This window comes from Bos javanicus, chromosome 11 (genome assembly GCF_032452875.1).
Source record: "Bos javanicus breed banteng chromosome 11, ARS-OSU_banteng_1.0, whole genome shotgun sequence".
Lineage (NCBI taxonomy): Eukaryota > Metazoa > Chordata > Mammalia > Artiodactyla > Bovidae > Bos > Bos javanicus.
The window spans coordinates 46,724,899-46,746,304 of NC_083878.1; the positions used below are offsets into that span (position 1 = coordinate 46,724,899).

The window sequence follows — 21,406 nt, forward strand, 5'->3', positions numbered from 1 at the left end:
TGACAACAGCAAGGTTTCTCGTTTTGGAAATGTGCAGGCGTTTCCGTTCGTTTTCGTGGGACAGGCGCCCACAGCCCGGCTGGGTGAGCGACTCTTTTCTTTATAAGCAGCTCCTCTGGGTCTGAAATGGCAGTCCCCCATCGCCTCGAGGTCACAGGATGGACATCTACATCCACGGTTACCTAATCTGTCTTCTCCTCTTCCTGTTCCGTTCAGAAACAGCCTGCCACCCCTTGGGAAAGAGACGCTGCGAGATGCAAGCCTTCAGGTAAGGCTGACCCCAGGGAAGTGGGGCTGGAGGGATAGAAAAGCGAGGCAGGACACAGCTGTCTGGGGCTGCCCTGGGTTTGGGCTTGAAAGTGAAGTGAAGTGAAGTGAAGTAAAGTCGCTCAGTCGTGTCCGACTCTTTGCGATCCCATGGACTGTAGCCTACCAGGTTCCTCTGTTGGTGGGATTTTCCAGGCAAGAATACTGGAGTGGGTTGCCATTTCTTTCTCCAGGAGATCTTCCCCACCCAGGGATTGAACCTGGGTCTCCCGCATTGTAGACAGACGCTTTACCGTCTGAGCCATTAAGCATCCATTAATAATTAAGGTTAGGGTTAGCTGCCTAAGGTTAGCTAACTAAGGTTGGCTGCCACATCTGTGATCTTTGGCACTTGTATTTAAAAATCTCCCAGATGTGCAAAGCTTGACTGGAAGCCTGACTTACTTGCCCGGGGGCTCAGGCATCTTGGTGACATAAACGTGCCCAGAGCCATGCTGAGGCTAAAGCCTGGGAGAGTGCTCTGGACAAAGAAACAAAGAGGGTCACTGTGGACAGGACACAGCCCAGAGTTCCAGACTGATGGTTAACAACACCTGGTTGTGTTGGTACATTAGAGGGTCCAGCTCCCCTGGGGCCTCAGTTTCCCCATCTGTGACCTGGGGTGAATTCTAACCCTACCTGCATTATAAGGTTTTGAAAGCCAAAGGCACGGAAAACATTGTGAGTGTTTTGTGAGCAGTAAAGTGTCTGAAAACTATTGTGGTAGGCAGGGGTTTCAGTCGTGTCTGACTCTCAGCGATCCTATGGACTGCAGCCCATCAGGCTCCTGAAAACTATTACGATGATTAAAAACTGGGTCAGGAATGTGGTGAGGTGTCACCATCCCTGCTGTAAAAATAGCAGGCTGTGATGGTGATTAAAACAGAGTGCTGTCTTCATGTGGCCTTTGGGCTCCGATGTCCCAGGACTTGTCGGGATGACCTCACCCTCCAGCTCTCAAAACAGTGTCACACAAAACACTGTCACAATGTTATCTGTGCCTTTGGCTTTCACAACCTTGTAATGCAGGTAGGGTTAGAATTCACTCCAAGTCACAGATGGGGAAACTGAGCCCCCAGGGGAGCTGGACCGCCTGATGTACCAACACAATCAGGAACTGTTAACCATCATTCTGGAGCTCTGGACTGTGTCCTGTCCACAGCGCCCCTCTCTGTTTCTTCTTGCCTGAGGCTACAGGCTGGGACTCTGTGTGCCTGTGTGGGTCCCAGAGAAGCCCCTCCCCTTCCCAGGGGTCTGCCTTGACCTCCTCCCATTGGCTGGGATCTCCAGAAGGCCTCTAGAAAGGAACATTTAATCCTTTCAGATGGAATTCAACTCATCCAGGAGCTAAGAATAGTCATGAAAGGTCAAATGCTCATTCCAGCCAAGAACTTTACGGTTTGACTGACCCCCTCTCTCTGAGCTCATGGGCTCTTCAAGGTCACCTGATGAGACAGGTGTTGCCAGCCCCCTTTCACAGGTGAGGAGATGAGGCACAGGTCCAAGGTCATGCTGGGGGATGGGGGCAGCAGGGAGTGAAGTGTCCACATCCTGGCTGGGGCCCTGTTACTCCATCTCACAGCTACAAGCCCTGCTCTCAGACAGAGAGGCTCTTCACCAAGAAGAAAAAACAGGGAGCCAGAAACAGGCCACAGGGTGAACTGGAAGGGAAGCTGACTTGTCAGTAGGGAACAGACTTTGGGGACAAGTCTTCATGGTCTAAGGCTTGGAGCGAGTTAGCTGCAATGGGGCCTCACCCTTGAAGCTTCTAGCTCTGTGCTGTGGGGGCCACTAATCTCAGATGACTCTTGAGATTTTCATTTAAATTCATAAAAACATACAAGAAAATAAAAAATTGGGGACTTTCCCTGGTGGTTCAGGGGTTAAGACTCTGTGCTTCAATCCAAGGGGTGTAGGTTTAATCCATGGTCTGGGAACTAAGATTCCACATGCTGTGTGACCAAAAAAAAAAAAAAAATAGAAAATATGCGGATCCTCAATCACACCACATTTCAAGACCTCAATAGCTGCATGTCTCAATAGCTGCAAGTGATTGATGGCTACCATATTGGATGGGGCAGACAAAGAACATGTCTACACCCAGGAAGTTTATTAATGGTCCTAATCTAGAGTCTGCTTTGCTGAAGTAGGAGGTGGCTGCTTGGGAAGCTGAGGATGAGAAACAAGGTGAGAAGAGGGGTAGAAGGCAGGCACATGGCCTACCAGATCTGGGATTTGGGTCTGTCTCTTAACCAGTGTTGACCTCAGACTTCACAGTCATGCTATGGGTGTGTTTAATTCCACACCCTTGGGAGAAAACTGAACACACTCTGGGGAATACAGAGAAGGGGCTGGGCACTCAGCAGCTGTCCACTATAGCTGGGTCCTTCTGTTTTTCAGGATCTGGGATGTCAACCAGAAGATCTTCTACCTGAGGAATAACCAATTAGTTGCTGGATACTTGCAAGGACCAAATACTAAATTAGAGGGTGAGTGGTGGCCAGGAAGGTCAATGCTGAGTGGGCACCGGTCACTTTGCCCAGGAGTTTGCAGCATTGTGGCTTGACCCTGGGAATTTTAGGTACCATGTCTTAATCCCTGTTGGTTCTTTGTGGCCACGTTTGAAGCTAGAGAGGCCTGGCCACTGAAGGACACATATGAGGGGAGCCTCAAGAAGATAGAAAAGGTAGAACCTAGGTTGGGAGCCACCACCTATGGACACCATGATCCCCAGGCCATAAATGGGAGGGCAGGGTCCAGAAGGCAAGACCAGCCCTTTTCTTCCTCTAGTGCCTGGGAAGCCCGTGTTTCTGTGTGTTCAAACTCTCACTCCCACCTAAAACTAATACACCATCCACAGGCTGGGTTATATCTCTTAATCTTGGACACCACATTGAGTCATATTCCAGATCCATGTCAACCTGGATGAATTTGAACAAGGTTCACTCACTCTGTTCCTTGGTTTTCCCCTTAGTAAGAGAAGGGCAATTGGTTGATAGGATATGGGTTTCTTCCAGCACCAGCCCTCTAGGATGTTTTCACGTCCTTGTTGGGTAGTCTGGTATAGTAGAATGGCATGATCCCCATTCTTGTTCTCTGCCCCTTCCTCACTCTAAAAGGGTGTGAGACCCACTTTTCCTGTCCTCTGGTAACTCTCCGAATAAGGATGTTAAAGCACAGAGAAACAGAGGTCTTCACTCCCAATGAGTGCATGGAGACCACCACGGGAAAAATATGGGTTCAAACCCACCCAGGCTTCTGTGGACCAAGCCGTGGGGCCCCACTCATGATATCATGTACTGGGCCCCATGGGCAGCACACCTGTGGACCTAGAGGACAGGGGTCCTGGGGAAGGGGGTGTGTGCATGTGCTCAATCATATCCGATTCTTGTGATCCCATAGACTGTAGCTCACTAGGCTTCTCTGTCCATGAGATTTTACAGGCAAGAGTACTGGAGTGGCAACGTTGCCATTTGCTCCTCCAGGAGATCTTCCCAACCCAGGGATAAAACCCTTGTCTCTTGCGTTACTGCATTGGCAGGTGGATTCTTTACTACTGAGCCACCTGGGAAGTCCAGGGAAAGAAGGGAAGGGTAGCAATCACTTGGAGCAGAATTTAGGCGCCTTGGTCCTTGAGGAATAGCTAGATAATGTGCTTGGTTTAATCTTCTGTTTGGATCCTGACCAAGAAGATGGGGTCTCACTGTCCTTCTGACCTTGGGGTTTTAATCTGCTTGTTTTTTCAGTTGCTAAGTTGTATTTGACTCTTTAACAACCCCATGGATGGTAGCCTTCCAGGTTCCTCTGTCCATGGATTGCCTAGGCAAGAATATTGGAGTGGGTTGCCATTTCCTTCTCCAGGGGATCTTCCCGACGTGGGCATCAAACCCTTGTCTCCTGAATTGCAGAAGTATTCTTTACCACTGAGCCACCAGGGAAGCCCAGGATTTTAGTTAGGGGAACAGAAAAGTCCCCAGGGAGAGTCCAGCCTGCTGTGTCTTCTCCATCTCTGCCTCCTCTTCTCTACAACCTGAACTTCCCCTTTGTTCTTCCCCAGAGAAGATAGATGTGGTACCCATCGAACCCCATACTATGTTCCTGGGGATCCATGGGGGGAAGCTGTGCCTGGCCTGCGTAAAATCTGGAGATGAAATCAAGCTCAAGTTAGAGGTAAGGACCTGCCTCAGACAACAACCATCCCCAAACTCAGTGTCTTAAAACAAGCACAGCGTGTTCTTTCTCATGATTCTGGGGGTTGACTAGGATCAGCTGAGCAGATCTGTGCCCCATGGCGTAACTGAGTTCCCTCCTGCAGCCACATTCAGCAGGGAGCTTGGCTGGGGCTCATCCTCCAGGTTCTCCTTCCACACGGGCTCACTGATTTCAGTTGTCAGCTTAAGCTTCCTTACAGAATGGTGGTTGGTTTCCAAGAGGGATAACTCCAAAAAGGCAAGCCTTAGTGTGCAAGCACTTACTAAACTTTTGTTTGTATCATACCATTAATGTCCAGTTAACTAAAGCTTGCCATGTGGCTAAGTCTAGCCTCAATGAGAGAGGGGGTTTCCAGGATGAGGACACCAGGAGGCATGGCTCCTTTGGGGACCTCAGCCTCTGTGTGTTACTCTCTTGCCCAAGGGCCACTAACCCACTTGGACTTGCCCTCTTCCAGTAAAGCCAACCTTTGGGACCATTCTTTTCCAGCCCTTATCTACTCGAATCCATGAGTTGGCATCCCCTTCTAGGGCCTTGTGCACCTGTGCAACATTAATGGGCTATCAGCCCTGGAAAAAGAGAGCTTTCTATCAGGGGACTGTTGGACGAAATCTTAATGCAAATGAGAGTGGCTGTAACTGTGGCATTCTCCTTTCTGTCCACTAGTGAACAGGCACTTTAGTGGAAAGTGACTGCCTGCTTTGTGTGGAGTAGCAATGACCAGGATATTGTAAATAATGTGGACTGCCATACCCTTCCCAGCTGCTGCACTCTCCCGTCTCTCAGAGGTGCAGACATGACAGAGTCCAGCCTCCACAGGCCTTGGTCTCTGTTGATGGGACCATGTGCTTGTCAAACATATTGACCCAAGGCTACAGTGGCCAGATGTCCCCAAATCAAGGTGTAAGCATGGGACAACCTTCTTGTATCAGGCTGTCCTGAGACCCAGGACACTTTTGCCAGGCCAGTATTTCCCCAGCACTTACTCTGGGCAGCCAGATGGCCAGGTGGGCTGCAAGGACCTTTATGCTCCTCTGCCCTCACTTGCTTCTTCTTGACTTCCAGGCCGTGAACATCACTGACTTGAACCAGAACAGGGAGCAGGACAAGCGCTTCGCCTTCATCCGCTTCGACAACGGGCCCACCACCAGCTTTGAGTCAGCTGCCTGCCCCGGCTGGTTCCTCTGCACATCACTGGAGGCCGACCAGCCCGTGGGCCTCACCAATATGCCCACAGAGGCCCTCAAGGTCACCAAGTTCTACTTCCAGCAGGACTAGTCATGGTGCTCAGCCTTTCCTGTCCCCAGTCCCAGCACGTCCATGACTCCAGAGATGCCTGTCCACTCTGCTCAGGGTCTCCTGGGTGTTGTGGGGCTCAGCAGGGTGCTGTTGGCTGGGGGGACCTTCAGAAGGAGGTACAAGAGCCCTGGGAACAAGACCCAGTCTCCAACCTCCTCTGTTCACCCAGCCTTCCTCCACCCAGCCTCCCTCCACAAGGTCTTTCTAAAGTGCAGATGGAACCCCAGTCCTACTCAAAACCCTCAGGGTGGCCTGTGTCTTCAGGATAAAGTCCACACCCTGTGGCCAGCTCCAGTTCTGCCTCCTTTCTCACCCCAGATCCCCAGGCGCTCACTTCCCTCCCTCTAAGCGGCTTCCATTTTCTGTTTTGCAAAGTGGTGCTACTCCAGGGGCAAGATTTTTAGGGTCTGTAGCAAAATGGGAAATAAGGATTTCCTGGTATCTTTTTCTTTTTTAAAAAAAAATTCTTAGTATCTTTTTGTTAAATTAAACCAACTTTGAAAGAGAGTCTTTTATTTGGAAATGATGTCCTTTCTGGAAGGGAGTAGAATATTAAAATAGTCCCATGTTTAGGAAGTGATGTTGAAAGGAGATGATAGCGTTTCCTTTTTTATCTCTTATTTTTGTGATGCCCTAACCTGTACCTGGGTTGGGAAGATCCCCTGGAGAAGGGAATGGCCACCCACTCCACTCTTATTGTCTGGAAATTTCCATGGACAGGGGAGCCTGGAGGGCTACAGTCCATGTGGTCGCAAAGAGTTGGATATGACTGAGCAATTAACGCTTTCACTTTTCAACCTGTAACAATGAAAAGTTGGCATAATGCGTTGGTCTCCTAGTTTTTGTTTTTTTCTGGAATGTTCTGGGTTGTCTAGAACCTCTGGCCCAGGCCCTGAGCACGCCCTCCACTCCAGACCTCCTGCAGCTCCCTGCAGTGCTGTTCCCCTGCCCCCCAGCACCCCCCACAACCCTTTCATCAAAAGTCCCCCTGCTCCCAAGACGCCACACAAATGTGGCTTCTCCTGACCTCCCGGGAGGAATGAATCGCTCTTTGACTATTTTAGCACTTCTGATTCCCTGAGACTTGTTTGGAAGATGTGCCCCTGTCTGTCTCCTCACCAGCCTGTGAGCCCCTGGGAGCAGTGACTGTGACCTCCCCCATCTCAGGTCTCCCCTGGGGCCGAGCACACAGCCTGGCCTCAGCAGGTGCTCAGTGAATGTGTGTTGTATATGTTGAGTGGAAAGTGTCCTGTTCTCTGTGACTTAAGCTTTGTTTTATGATAAAAACTTGAAACCTCATCATCTGTGGCCTTGCTGAGCTTGGGGCAAAGAGAACTGGAAGTGGGGGTGGGTCAAGGACAGGTCTTTTAAACCCCTGGGATGGGCCTGGCTACCTCTCCTGAGTCCCTTTCTCCTGGGGTTTCACTCTCCTTGGAGAACAGAAGAGCAGATCTCTCTGCTAGAAGGTTGCAGCACCATCATCCACAATAGCCCCCAACTAGAAACAACCTAAATGCCTACCTACCCCAGAAGAATGAACACATGGGGATTTCCCTGGTGGTCCAGTGGGTAAGACTTCACACTTCCAGTGCATGGGGTCCAGGTTCCATCCCTGATCAGGGAACTAGATCCTACATGCTACAATGAAGATCAAAGACCCTGCATACCACAACTAAGACCCAGTGCAGCCAAATAAATAAATAGATATAAAATTATTAAAGAAAAGTGTTAACAGGTAAACCATGTACACATAAAATGATTCATGTACATTCATACATGTATAGTCATTCATACATACTCAATTCACGTAAATCATGTACATTCATACATCTACATTCATTCATACACACTCAACAGCAAAGAAAATGGATAAAACAAAATTGGCTGTGGTCACAAGATGGGTGAATCTTATAGACATCACGTGGCGTTTAAGAATCACAAAAGTATGCTGAGAGCACAATTTCATTTATATAAAGTTCAAAACAGACAGATGGAGTGGTTGTGCAGAGGGCTGCAGAAAGAGTTGTGCCCACTAACAGCAGCAAGAATGTGCTACCTGAAAGCTGGACAGTGCCCAGAGAGGCCAGGCAGCATTCTATCTCTTGGCATGGATGTGGTTGGGGGCTTTCTGTGTGTATGGTATATTCACAGTTTTGAAATGTCTAAAAATAAAAAACCTTGCCCCCCCCCACACCTCCATCCTGGTATGTTAAGGGAAGGGGGTGTCTCGGAAATGGTGAGATTAACAGGTGGAGGACTTCCCAGGTGGCTCAGAGGTAAAGAATCTGCCTGCCAATGCAGGAGACCCTGGTTCCATTCGTGATCTAGGAAGATCCCACACATCAAAGAGCAATTAAACCCAAGAGCCACGACTACTGAGCCTGTGCTCTAGAGCCCTGGAGCCACACCTATGGAGCCCATGTGGAGCAACTACTGAAGCCATCTCACCCTACAGCCTGTGCTCTGCAACAAGAGAAGCCATCCCAATGAGAAGCCTGAGCACCACAAATACAGAGTAGCCCCCACTCGCCACAACTAGAGAAAAGCCTGAGCACAACGAAGACCCAGCACAGCCAAAAATAAATAAATAAGATTACAAAAAACATTCACAGGTGGAATGTTGAATTTGACCCCATGAGATAGAAATGAAGGATTATAAGAATGATGGTTTATCAAACACATCTCCACTAAGTAGAATTGGGCCAGCAAGGGGCGCTGTCCCTTCCTGGGACTATCCTGACCTCTGGGCTTGGTCCCAGGGTGGGGGTGGGGGATTCCTAGAGTCAGACCCCGCTGGGTCCAGAGCCTGCTGTGTGATTTTGGCCAAGTTGCCTTTCTCCTTAAGGCCTACTTCCTACTTGTCCCAGGAGAGTGTTGATTTAGATTAGAGTTTTCCAAACAGAGCTCCATGCATGCCTCTCTGAGGTCCCTGGAAACAAAGTCCATAGAGGGGAGGCTGAAAGGCTGGGCTCGAACCCTAAAACCCCACTCCCACCCAGCCCTCTGCTTCCCAAACTCAACTTCCCTGCAGGGCTTTTGAAGAGGAGATGTTGATGCTGAAAACAAAGGAAACCAAGTAGATGAAAGGCAACTAACTGGAGAAAATCTTTAAGATTTTGTCTAGATGCTGGATCCTAAGATGATAATGAGGTTGCCCTACCTTAGCTTTCTCTTCCTCCTGTGTAACAGGGAAGGAACCATGTGCTCCATGGGGATGATACAGGATGAAGTGAGACAATATGAGTGAAATTCTGTGTGTGACAAAAGTGTGAGTGTTGCAATATTTTCAATCATGGTAAAAGGAGGAAGTTCAAGTCAGAAAACTCTTCCAGGCCTAATGGTGACAATTATGTTAGTCGCTCAGTTGTGTTGGACTTTATGCAACCCCATGGACAATAGCCCATCAGGCTCCTCTGTCTATGGGATCCTCCAGGTAAGAATACTGGAGTGGGTTGCCATTTCCTTCTTCAGGGGATCTTCCTGACCCACAGATTGAACCTGGGTCTTCTGAATTGCAGGTGGAGTCTTCACTTTCTGAGCCACCAGGGAAGCCCAGAAGCTTCCAAATGATACTGCAGCTGCTATACCATGGACCACACTTTGAGCAATAAGGTTGGTTTTTTTTTTTTTTTAAATATGCTTATACAAGTAACTTTATTTTGGGGGGCTCCAAAATGACTGCAGCCATGAAATTAAAAGACACTTACTCCTTGGAAGGAAAGTTATGACCAACCTAGATAGCATATTCAAAAGCAGAGACATTACTTTGCCAACAAAGGTCCGTCTAGCCAAGGCTATGGTTTTTCCAGTGGTCATGTATGGATGTGAGAGTTGGACTGTGAAGAAAGCTGAGCGCCGAAGAATTGATGCTTTTGAACTGTGGTGTTGGAGAAGACTCTTGAGAGTCCCTTGGACTGCAAGGAGATCCAACCAGTCCATTCTGAAGGAGATCAGCCCTGGGTGTTCTTTGGAAGCAATGATGCTAAAGCTGAAACTCCAGTACTTTGGCCACCTCATGTGAAGAGTTGACTCATTGGAAAAGACTCTGATGCTGGGAGGGATTGGGGGCAGGAGGAAAAGGGGACGACAGAGGGTGAGATGGCTGGATGGCATCACCAACTCGATGGACATGAGTTTGAGTGAACTCTGGGAGTTGGTGATGGACAGAGAGGCCTGGCGTGCTGCGATTCATAGCGTCGCAAAGAGTCGGACACGACTGAGTGACTGAACTGAACTGATACAAGTAACATAGTTTTTAAAAAATCATGTATTTGATTGTACTCAGTCTTAGTTATGGCATGCTGAATCTTTAGTTGCAGCATGTGGAATCTAGTTCCCTGAGCAGGGATCAAACCCTGGTCCCCAGCATTGGAAGTATGGAGTCTTAGCCACCAGACTACCAGGGAAGTCCCTGAAGTGTTCTTAAAAGAGGAAAAGCTTTAAGCCATCCTCAAGCTGCTAGAATGCCAGACACACAGAACTTTCTTCTGTTTAGTTCCATGATATAAACCAAGATGGGCTTCCCTGGTGGCTCAGATGGTAGAGTCTGCCTGTAGTGTGGGAGACTGGGGTTTGATCCCTGTGTTGGGAAGATCCCCTGGAGAAGGAAATGGCAACCTACTCCAGTATTTGCCTGGAAAATCCCATGGATGGAGGAGCGTGGCAGGCTACAATCCATGGGGTCACAAAGAGTTGGACACAACTGAGTGACATGTCCGTATCCCAAGAACTCAGCTTAGGAGATACTGAGTGCTCCATAAACATTTGGTGAATAAATAAACTAGCCACTGACATCTCAGTAGGGATTAATGTATTGTATTGGTCAGAAAATTTGAGCAGACAGAGGACTTGGACCAGGGAACTTTTGAAAGAAGCCTATACAGAGTGAAGTAAGCCAGAAAGAAAAACACCAATACAGTATACTGCTACTGCTTCTAAGTCACTTCAGTCGTGTCCGACTCTGTGCGACCCCATAGACGGCAGCCCACCAGGCTCCCCCGTCCCTGGGATTCTCCAGGCAAGAACACTGGAGTGGGTTGCCATTTCCTTCTCCAATGCATGAAAGTGAAAAGTGAAAGTGAATTCGCTCAGTCGTATCCGACTCTTAGCGACCCCATGGACTGCAGCCTACCAGGCTCCTCCATCCATGGGATTTTCCAGGCAAGAGTACTGGAGTGGGGTGCCATTGCCTTCTCCATATACTAACGCATATATATGGAATTTAGAAAGATGATAATAACCCTGTATACGAGACAGCAAAAGAGACACTGATGTATAGAACAGTCTTTTGGACTCTGTGGGAGAGGGAGAGGGTGGGATGATTTGGGAGAATGGCATTGAAACATGTATAATATCATATATGAAACGAGTCGCCAGTCCAGGTTCGATGCACGATACTGGATGCTTGGGGCTGGTGCAGTGGGATGACCCAGAGGGATGGTACGGGGAAGGAGGAGGGAGGAGGGTTCAGGATGGGGAACACGTGTATACCTGTGGTGGATTCATGTTGATATATGGCAAAACCAATACAATATTGTAAAGTTAAAAAATAAAATAAAATAAAAATAAAAAAAGAAAGAAGCCTAGCAAAAGGGAAAGGACTCTGTTAGGAGGAGGTTTAAGGATTAGGAGGCTTTGCAATGAAAAGATCTGACCATCAGGTGGCAGTAGCACACACACGCTGTATTAGGTGTCCCTGATGGTTCAGCTGTAAAGAACTCGCCTGCCGATGCAGGAAATGCAGGAGACAAGGGTTTGATCTCTGAGTTGGGAAGATCCCCTGGAGCAGAAAATGGCAGCCCACTCTAGTATTCTTGCCTGGGAAATTCCATGGACAGAGGAGCCTGGCAGGCTACCGTCCAGGGGGTTGCAAAGAGTTGAACATGACTGAGTGACTGACCAAGCACACACGCTTTTCAGGAGGTACATCACAGCAGGGGTCTGTCCAAAGGCTACACAGAAGTGGGTCTCTACTTAGGAGGAGAGCAAGCGGACTCGGGGGAAGGGGCTCCTGTGTGTGTAAGTGATGTCACTCTGTAGCGCAGTTGGGAATCTCTGGGTCAGAAATCTCCAAAGGACAGCAGCAGCTTGGGGATTTCGTGACCTGGGGCTCATTCCCAGCTAGCAAATGCTGGGTATACTTTCCTGGGATATGCAAAGCAAGTGGGCTTGAAATGTCTCAAAATCTCTTTGTCTGGGTGCTACTTAACACAGTTAGGCAGTGGTAGACTTTGGAGCTCACAGATCTCAGCCTGCTGTGAAGAAAGGACTGCACATACAGGCCATCTTTGGCTCACGGATAGAACACAGGGCCTGGGCAGCAAGGAAAATGAGGCTTTGTTGGGACGTCCATGGTGGTCCAGTGGCTGAGACTCCATGCTCCCCATGCAGGTGGCCCAGGTTTGATCCCTGGTTGGGGAACTAGATCACATGTTGTTTATTCCCCAAGTCTAGTCCAACTCTTTGCCACCTGATGAACTGCAGCACCTCAGGCTTCCCTAATCCCTCACCATCTCCCGGCGTTTTCCCAAGTTCATATTCACTGAATCAGTGATGCCATCCAACCATCTCATCCTCTGTCGTTAACTCATCCTTTTGCCTTCATCCTTTCCCAGCATCAGGATCTTTTCCAAAGAGTCGGCTCTTCAGATTAGCTGGCCAAAGGATTGAAGCTTCAGTGTCAGCATCAGTCCTTTCAGTGAGTATTCAGGATTGACTTCCTTTAAGAGTGACTAGATCATATATGCTGCAACTAAAAAAAAAAAAAAGAGAGAGATCCTGCATGCACAATGAAGATCAAAGATTCCATGTGCTGCAACGAAGATGGAGCCAAATAAATTAAAATAAAATATTTTAAAAATAAAGTGAGGCTTTGTACAATTAAAATGTAGGACAAGGGTGACTAGGAGGTGGGGGACTCAGGTGGGAGAAAAAAGTAATTTAAAAGTCTTTTCCTGTCACTTCCAGCCTGATTGCACTATAAGATCACAGAATCAAAGAACAGGTAATTTGTACATTTGACACTGAACACACATGGATCCAGTCTTTAAGACTTTCACAGAATAGTCAGGGTTTCTTTACTAACTAGCTGGTGAACTTGCCCAAGTGACCTCTCCTCTCTAGGCCTCAATTTTCTCACATAAAATAGGAAAGGGTTGGATCTGTAGTTCTTATTAGGTTCGTGGGCAGAACTTAAAAATAAATGATGCCAACACCCAGTCCCAGTTCCCAGAGACTGGCTTGAGGGTGGCCTAGGAGTGAAACTTGGGCATCAGTGTGCCAGCGTCAAGACCCCCTGGACCAGAAGGCTCTTGACTCAAGGACTCTGACACCAAGACTCCCTGCTGCTTCTTCCAAGTCACCTGTATCTGGTGCCTGGCAGAGGCTTAAAATGCAAAGAAGGGAAATGGTCCTTGACTTCAGAGAAAGCCTCCAGAGAAAGTCAGTTGAATCTTTTGACCATATTTTAATTTGGGTTGAAGATGGTGTTACTGAACTAAACTTGGTCCTCTGTTCACCTGCACACAGTGAAGTCAATCTACTGACATTCAGTTGTGGCGAAGGAAAATTCAGTGTTTATTGCGGGGCACCCAGTAAGGAGTCCGGCGGGTGATACTCAGATTAAAGAAAGGGTGAGAGAGAGAATTGGGCTTCCCAAGTGGCGCCAGTGGTAAAGAACCCAACTGTCAGTGAAGGAGATGTAAGAGAAGTGATTTCAATCCCTGGGTCTGGAAGATCCCCTGGAGGAGGGCATGGAAACCCACTTCAGTATTCTTGCCTGGAGAATCCCAAGGACAGAGAAACCTGGCGGGCTATAGTCCATGGGGTTGCAAAGAGTCAGACATGACTGAGGCGACTTCACGCGCACGAGGGAGAGGGTTACTGAGTGTGTGATCAGTTTGTGACCATCAACATTCTTCTGATTGGTTGTTCGTGAGGTAATTGGGAGTCAACATCATCACCTGTCTAGTTCCAACCAGTCTGGGGTCTCTGTGCTTGTGAGTAGCATACAGTTGACTTCTTCTACCTGGTGGGGGTTTCAGTGTCAGCAAAATAGCTCAAGAATATGGTTCAGAATATTATCTCTAGCCTTTGAGAAGAAACTAAAAGTCCTTGACTTTACTATTATTATTTTGTCTTGCTTGAATATTTTCCTTTGTTTCTGTATATTCCCACTCTTCTGATTACATTTCTTCTCTGGAACTCAAGAAAGGTATATAAGGCTAATTTTTTTCCTACATTATAAGTGGCAGGCAGGGAACACTGTCGAGGCGGGCTCTGTCCTGGGAAGACCTCAGGCTTTTGCTAGGTTACAACCCCTCCCTCCACTTTTCTTTGATAGTCTTCAATCTTGATGGGGAAGAGGTATGGGAAAGGAATAAAATTTTGGATGGAGAGATTAATCATAAACTCAGCAGAGGAACTCAATTTTAGGGGAATTCAGCTTTAGTAGAAGAAGTTTTTCTATTTTCTCAGTCTAAGACAGTTTGAGCTTAACTTCTGGGGGGCATAGACTGTGCTCTAATAGAAGGTGTTCAGTCAAGGCAAAATTTTTGCAAATTTTGGGGAAACCAAAACATTTTGTGTTTTTTCTTCATATAACTATGAAATCCCTAAGTCAGAATGGCAAATCTCAACATGCTTGATATTAAACCCAGTTGTCAGAAAAGTTTGGAGAGACAGTGAAATACTCTATTTCTACTGGGCTTCTTAGCCTAAGAAAACTTAGATAGAGGGATGGTCAACTTTCAAAAGAAAGTTTTGCCTCTGGGTTTACCATCCTTACTGTGGTGGTTGTTTAAAAAGCAGTTCAAGAAATATCCACCAGGGGTCAACATTTTCCTGAAGATAATCCTATTATTCTCTTCCCATCTTAGTTCTGGGAAAAATCTTGAGAAGAAAAATATATAGTTCAATTCATGCTCTCGGGAGTGAAAGTCAAGTCTTTTAAAGATTTCCTAAGCAAAAGCTGTTTTTTCCCCTCCAGGGAAAGTTTTTTCTCCTATTAATTGAGCTGTAGTTTAATCCTGACTTGGACTATTTACATGTAGGATTTGACCCTTGACAAGTATCCATCAAATGTTGTCTGTGCTTACCTATGTCTAGTCTCCAAAGGGATTCTAAGGGCTTATCTTCTCCCAAGAGATTCTAAGGGTCTTTTTATACATACTTGAAAGTCAACAGGGACTTTTCTGGTTGTTCAGAGGTTAAGACTCTGCCTTCCAATACAGGGGGCATGGGTTTGATCCCTGGTTGGAGAACTAAGATCCCACATACTGTGCAGTGTGGCCAAAAATTAAAAAAGAAAAAAGAAAAGAAAGCCAACAAACTGTAGTCCTGTTGTTTCTAGCTGAGGACCTCTTATCTGGATGATTGATTGACATGTGGAATGAACCCTACCCCACCTCCACCCAAGGGAGTACACACACTCATCTTGCCAGAACTCAACACAGAAGTTCCAGCATCATGTCTGCAAGGAAGACAGGCATGTTTTCATGTTGGTGGGTGGTGCCTGGTGCTCTCTATAATACATAAACAAAAAGGTCAAGACCCTCATTACCATGAGGAGTTGATCCATAGAGGTAACAGCCGTGCCTGCATCCTCTCCCCAAGGAAAATCCACACAGATTGGATGACTAAGAAAACTTGACTCAGAGACAGAGCAGAGGAATGATCTTGGTGGCCAGTGAACTCAGACTGCTGCTTCTGATACTTCACCTTCACTCCAAGGGCCTTCCTCCCATGTCCTGGAGTCAGCCACTCCCCTCCAAGGGCCATGATGGAGTCACTCCTCCACCTTCTTCTCTCTCCTTGGTACTGTTTCTTATGTGGTCATGCACATTTTCTTTCCTTTTATCACAGGCCATGAAGCTGGACATGGGGAGCAGGGAGAGGGAGGTAGGGACTAGTTTCTGCAGGGCTTGGCCAGTAATGTTTAGATTTATAGCCTATCCTAAGTGAGAAGGTTGGGCTTCCCAGGTGGTGCTAGTGGTAAAGAATCTGCCTGCCCATCTAGGAGACCTAAGAGATGCAGGTTTTATCCCTGGGTCAGGAAGATCCCCTGGAGGAGGGCATGGCAACCCACTCCAGTATTCTTGCCTGGAGAATCCCATGGACAGAGGATCCTGGCAGGCTTCATTACAAGGAGTCAGACATGACTGAAGCAACAGAGCATGCATACACACAAGGTGGGAGCAATCTGAGCCCTATCCCTTCACCACCCTACACCCTGCTTCAGAGTGCCCGCTCTACTTGTCTGCACCACCTAACTCCTACTCAATTTTCAAATCTAGGCTTTTGGGCAACTTTTTCCATGAAGACATTGAGTACCATCTATGCCAGCCCTCATTAAGTTATATAGATAGATAATTTTATTATTTATTTATTATTTTGGCTAGGCTGGGTCTTCATTGCTCACAGGCTCTTCTCTAGTTGTGGCAAGCAGGGGCTACTCTTTAGCTGCAGTGCGAAGACTTCTCATTGTGGTGGCTTCTTTTGTTGCAGAGGACAAGCTCTAGGGCCCTCAGGCTTCGGTAGTTGTGGCACATGGGTTCAGGAGTTGAGACTCCTGAGCTCTCAAGTACAGGCTCAATAGTTGTGGCACATGGGCTTAGTTGCTCTGCAGCATGTGGGATCTTCCCTGACCAGGGACGGGATCCATGTCTCCTGCATTGGCAGGTAGATTCTTTATCACCTAGCCACCAGGGAAGCCAAGGGACTAAGTGTTTTGCATTTTGCAATCCCCAAAGCACTTGGCCACTTACCTGAAACTGATTAAGGTTTCTCCCCATGAGGAAGTAGAGAGTTCCTATGAAAATTTTTCCTAAGCCTAAATGGTAGGAAGTGAAGAAGCAATTACCTTAGGACACATCTTGCTAACAGATGCGCAAGATAAATTGAGATAAAGCACAGATGCTCATAGATACAGTTCAAAGTTACTGCTGAGAGACTGAGTGTAGTTCCCAAGAAAGGAACTCAGGGGTGCTTAGGTGCTGCTATGGCTTCCGTAACAGCTGGCTACAAAACAACCACTGATGTTATTTTTGGTTTTCTCCTTTTTTTTTTTTTTTGTAAAAGCAAAAATCCTCTTTGGATTCCATCGGCAAAAACAGTAAATTTTTTGTAAATCTTTTGTAAAAAGAAGTGGTGTCAAGCAGACTTTCCAAAAGCAGGGGGTACCTGTAAAACTTTCTGTAAACACGTTAGGAGCACATTAATTTCATGTGCACCTCCCCTTTACTCTTCCCTTTTCTTAGAAGACTCTGCCCCAGAGATCCACCTGGCTTGTTTCATCTTCTGACTCTTTGCGACCCCATGGACTGTAGCCCACTAGACTCCTCTGTTCATGGGATTTCTCAGGCAGGAATACTGGAGTGGGTTGCCATTTCCTTCTCCAGGGGATCTTCCTGACCCAAAGATCGAACCCAAGTCTCATGCCTTGGCAGGCAGGTTCTTTATTGCTGAGCCATCAGGGAAGCCCACTCCCATATCAGTACCTGATTATTAATTCAAAAATGTTCTTCATGGAGCATGCTGTTGGTCCTTCACTCATGTCTGACTCTTTGGATTATAGCCCGCCAGGCTCCCCTGTCCCTGGAACTCTGCAGGCAAGAGTACTGGAGAGGGTTGCCATTCCTGGAGCACGGGCTCTACGTCAATTCCAGGTGCTGGAGACATCACACAGAGCGCCCCCTAGCTCAGCCTGGAGTGGAAACCAGTTCCAACACACGGAAAATTAATAGTATTTTCCCATAATTACTTTGTATGTTCAGATTTTGCCTTCTTTCTTGTCTTAGGGGGTGAATTGGGAAAATAACGATTCCTTCTCCTGAGGTAGATATGGGGGCCTGAGGGGACTATGTTCCTGTTGTGAAAGCCACAAAAATCTCGGTGGAGCTACTGAAGCTTCCTGAGGCTCATTATATACATTTGAAAAACCCAAATCATAATACTTCTCAGAGTTGTTTGGACAATTAAATAACATGTATGAATGTCCTGTATATAAAAAAGCATTATTAAAATGCTATAACCCAAGTGTCTCCAGCTGTCTCCAGCTTGCAGAAGCAAAGTGCAGGATGGGTGCTAGGGTCCTGATCCAACTCCCCTAAGCCCCTCACTGTCCCCTAGTATGAAGCCAGCCCCACCCAGTAATTCCAGATGACCCAGTAGGGGGACCTTCATTCCTGTCTGTCAGAACCTCCATCCTCCAATCTCCTTCCACTTCCCTCCTCTCCTTATCTATCAACATCTGTGCCTGGGGCAATCTCACCAAATGATCCCAGAATCCCCAATTCTTCAGATATGCAGTTAGTTACAGTGTTAGTAATCACTCAGTCATGTCCAATTCTTTGTGACCTCATGGACTGTGACCCGCCAGGCTCCTCCATCCCTGGGGTTCTCCAGGCAAGAATACTGGCGTGGGTAGCCATTCCCTCTCCAGGGGATCTTCCCTATCCAGGGATCAAACCTGAGTCTCCAGCATTGCAGACAGATTCTGTCCTGTCTGAGCTACCAGGCAAGCCCCATTGTAAACCCAGATAGCTTTAAAAATTATTTTGGACTTTGAGGGGGTTTCTGGAAGAGATTAGCATTTGAATGGGTAGACTGGGTAAAGCAAGTGGCCTTCACTAATGCCTGTGGACATCATCCAATCTACTAAGGGTGTGAATAGAACAAAAAGGCATAAGAAGGACAATTTGCTCTCTTTGCTTGAGTTGAGAGTATCATCATCCGTTTGATCATCGCAAAAGCAAGAGAGTTCCAGGAAAACATCTATTTCTGCTTTATTGACTACGCCAAAGCCTTTAGACTTGGGCTTCGCTGGTTCTCAGGTCTCTGGACTCAGACTGGGACTCATAGCAGTCAGTTCCTTGTTCTCCAGCTTGCAGATGCCAGATCAGGCATGAATTCCTATAGTGAATGGGCGGATGGATGGATGGCTAAATAAATAAATCCTCTTGGCTCTATTTCTCTGGAGAACCCTGGCTCATACTGTACAAATAGATTTGTAGCGTTGTGCAACCGTCACCACAGTTTCATCATTTTTATCACCCCAGAGAGAAACCCCATATCTTTTAGCAGTCACTCCCTCTTCCCCTTTCTCCCAGTCCTAGGCAACAATTAATCTACTTTCTATCTCTACAGATTTGCCTATGGCAGACATTTTATATAAATGGGCTCATGCAATATGTGATCTTTTGTGCCTTTAACTTAGTGTGATGTTTTGAGGTTAATCCATATCATAGTATCATGGAGCAGTATAGCTGGATGATATTGCATTGCATGGACATACTACTGTGTTTTGTTTACTCATTCATCAGTAGATGGACATTTGGGTTGTTTCCAGTTTAGCCTATCATGAATAATGTTGCTATTAACATTTGTGTACACATTTTTTGTGTGAGCATGTGTTTTTATTTCTCTTGGATATGTATCAGAAAGTAGGATTGTAGGTCATTCGATACTTCTATGGTTAACCTTGAGGAATGACCAAACTGTTTTCCAAAGCTCATTGTTGTTTAGTCCCTAAGTCATGTCAATCCTAAAGTAAATGAAGCCTGAAATTCACTAGAAGGACTAAAGCTGAAGCCCTGATACTTTGGCTACCTGATGAAAAGAGATGAATCATTGGAAAAGACCTTGATGCTGGGAAAGATTGAGGGCAGGAGGAGAAGAGGGTGACAGAGGGTGAGATGGTTGGATGGCATCACCAACTCAATGGACATGAGTTTGAGCAAGCTCCAGGAGACAGTGAAGGACAGGGAAGCCTGGCTTGATGCAGTTCATGAGGTCACAAAGAATCAGACACAACTTAGTGGCTGAGCAACAACATGTCCAACTCTTTTGTGACCCCATGGACTGTGTAGCCTTGCCAGGCTCCTCTGTCCACGGGATTTCCCAAGCAAGAATACTGAAGTGGGTTACCATTTACTTCCCCAGGGGGGAATCGTCCCGATCCAGGGATCAAACCTGAGTCTCCTGTATTGGCCACCAAATTCTTTACCACCTGGGAAACCCCTTTCCAAACTTACTAGATCATTTTATAATCCTACAAGCAGCATAGCCAGGCTTCAACCGAACATGAACTGTGAGCTTCCAGATATTCAAACTGGATTTTGAAAAGGCAGAGGAACAAGAGATCAAATTGCCAACATCCGTCTGATCATCAAAAAAGCAAGAAAGTTCCAGAAAAACATCTATTTCTGCTTTATTGACTACACCAAAGCCTTTGACTGTGTGGATCACCACAAATATATGGCATTTAGAAAGATGGTAACAATGACCCTATCTGCGAGACATAAAAAGAGACACAGATGTAAAGAACAGATTTTTGGACTCGGTGGGAGAAAGCGAGGGTGGGATGATTTGAGAGAATTGCGCTGAAACATGTTTATTACCATATGTGAAATAGATCGCCAGTTCAGGTTTGATGCATGAGACAGGGTGCTCAGGGCCTGTGCACTGGGATGACCCTGAGGGATGGGATGGGGAAGGAGGTGGGAGGGGGGTTTCAGGATGGGGACACATGTACACCCATGGCTGATTCATGTCAATGTATGGTAAAAACCATTACAATATTGTAAAGTAATTAGCCTCCAATTAAAATAAATAAATTAACTTTTTTTAAAAAAGAAAATTCTTAAATGGATGGGAATACCAGACCACTTGACCTGCCTCTTGAGAAACCTATATGCAGGTCAGGAAGCAACAGTTAGAACTGGACATGGGACAACAGACTGGTTCCAAATAGGAAAAGGTGTACGTCAAGGCTGTATATTGTCACTCTGCTTATTTAACTTCTATGCAGAGTACATCATGAGAAACGCTGGATTGGAAGAAGCACAAGCTGGAATCAAGATTGTGGGAGACATATCAATAACCTCAGATATGCAGATGAATACCCTTATGGCAGAAAGTGAAGAAGAACTAAAGAGCCTCTTAATGAAAGTGAAAGAGGAGAGTGAAAAAGTTGGCTTAAAGCTCAATATTCAGAAAACTAACATCATGGCATCTGGTCCCATCACTTCATGGCAAATAGACAGAGAAACAGTGGGAAAAGTGGCAGACTTTATTTTGGGGGGTCTCCAAAATCACTGCAGATGCTGACTGCAGCCATGAAATTAAAAGACGTTTACTCCTTGGAAGGAAAGTTATGACCAACCTAGGCAGCATATTTAAAAGCAGAGACATTACTTTGCCAACAAATGGCTGTCTAGTCAAAGCTATGGTTTTTCCAGTAGTCATGAATGGATGTGAGAGTTGGACTATAAAGAAAGTTGAGCGCTGAAGAATTGATGCTTTTGAACTGTGGTGTTGGAGAAGACTCTTGAGAGTCCCTTGGACTGCAAGGAGATCCAACCAGTCAATCCTAAAGGCAATCAGTCCTGAATATTCATTGGAAGGACTGATGCTGAAGCTGAAACTCCAATACTTTGGCCACCTGCTGCGAAGAACTGACTCCTTTGAAAAGACCCTGATGCTGGGAAAGATTGAAGGCAGGAGAAGGGGATGACAGAGGATGAGATGGTTGGATGGCATCACCGACTCGATGGACATGAGTTTGAGTAAACTCCGAGAGTTGGTGATAGAC

At 46.7% G+C, this 21,406-nt stretch overlaps 1 protein-coding gene across 1 annotated transcript; it reads left to right on the forward strand.

Annotated features, from left to right (window-relative positions):
• The first annotated feature begins 31 nt into the window (after positions 1–31).
• IL1RN (interleukin 1 receptor antagonist) lies at positions 32–6,788 on the forward strand. The gene is made up of 4 exons (XM_061432580.1): positions 32–268; positions 2,707–2,795; positions 4,364–4,476; positions 5,584–6,788. The coding sequence occupies exons 1-4, from the start codon at positions 159–161 to the stop codon at positions 5,794–5,796; spliced, it is 525 nt and encodes a 174-aa protein (XP_061288564.1). The 5' UTR covers positions 32–158; the 3' UTR covers positions 5,797–6,788.
• Positions 6,789–21,406: the final 14,618 nt, after the last annotated feature.

What these genes read in the sequence shown, in the direction of transcription:
- IL1RN (XM_061432580.1), top strand. Translation starts at nt 159, where the DNA reads ATGGACATCTACATCCACGGTTACCTAATCTGTCTTCTCCTCTTCCTG. An exon ending in TGCGAGATGCAAGCCTTCAG is followed by an intron (nt 269 to 2,706) that starts GTAAGGCTGACC and finishes TCTGTTTTTCAG; the next exon opens with GATCTGGGATGTCAACCAGA. An exon ending in AAATCAAGCTCAAGTTAGAG is followed by an intron (nt 4,477 to 5,583) that starts GTAAGGACCTGC and finishes CTTGACTTCCAG; the next exon opens with GCCGTGAACATCACTGACTT.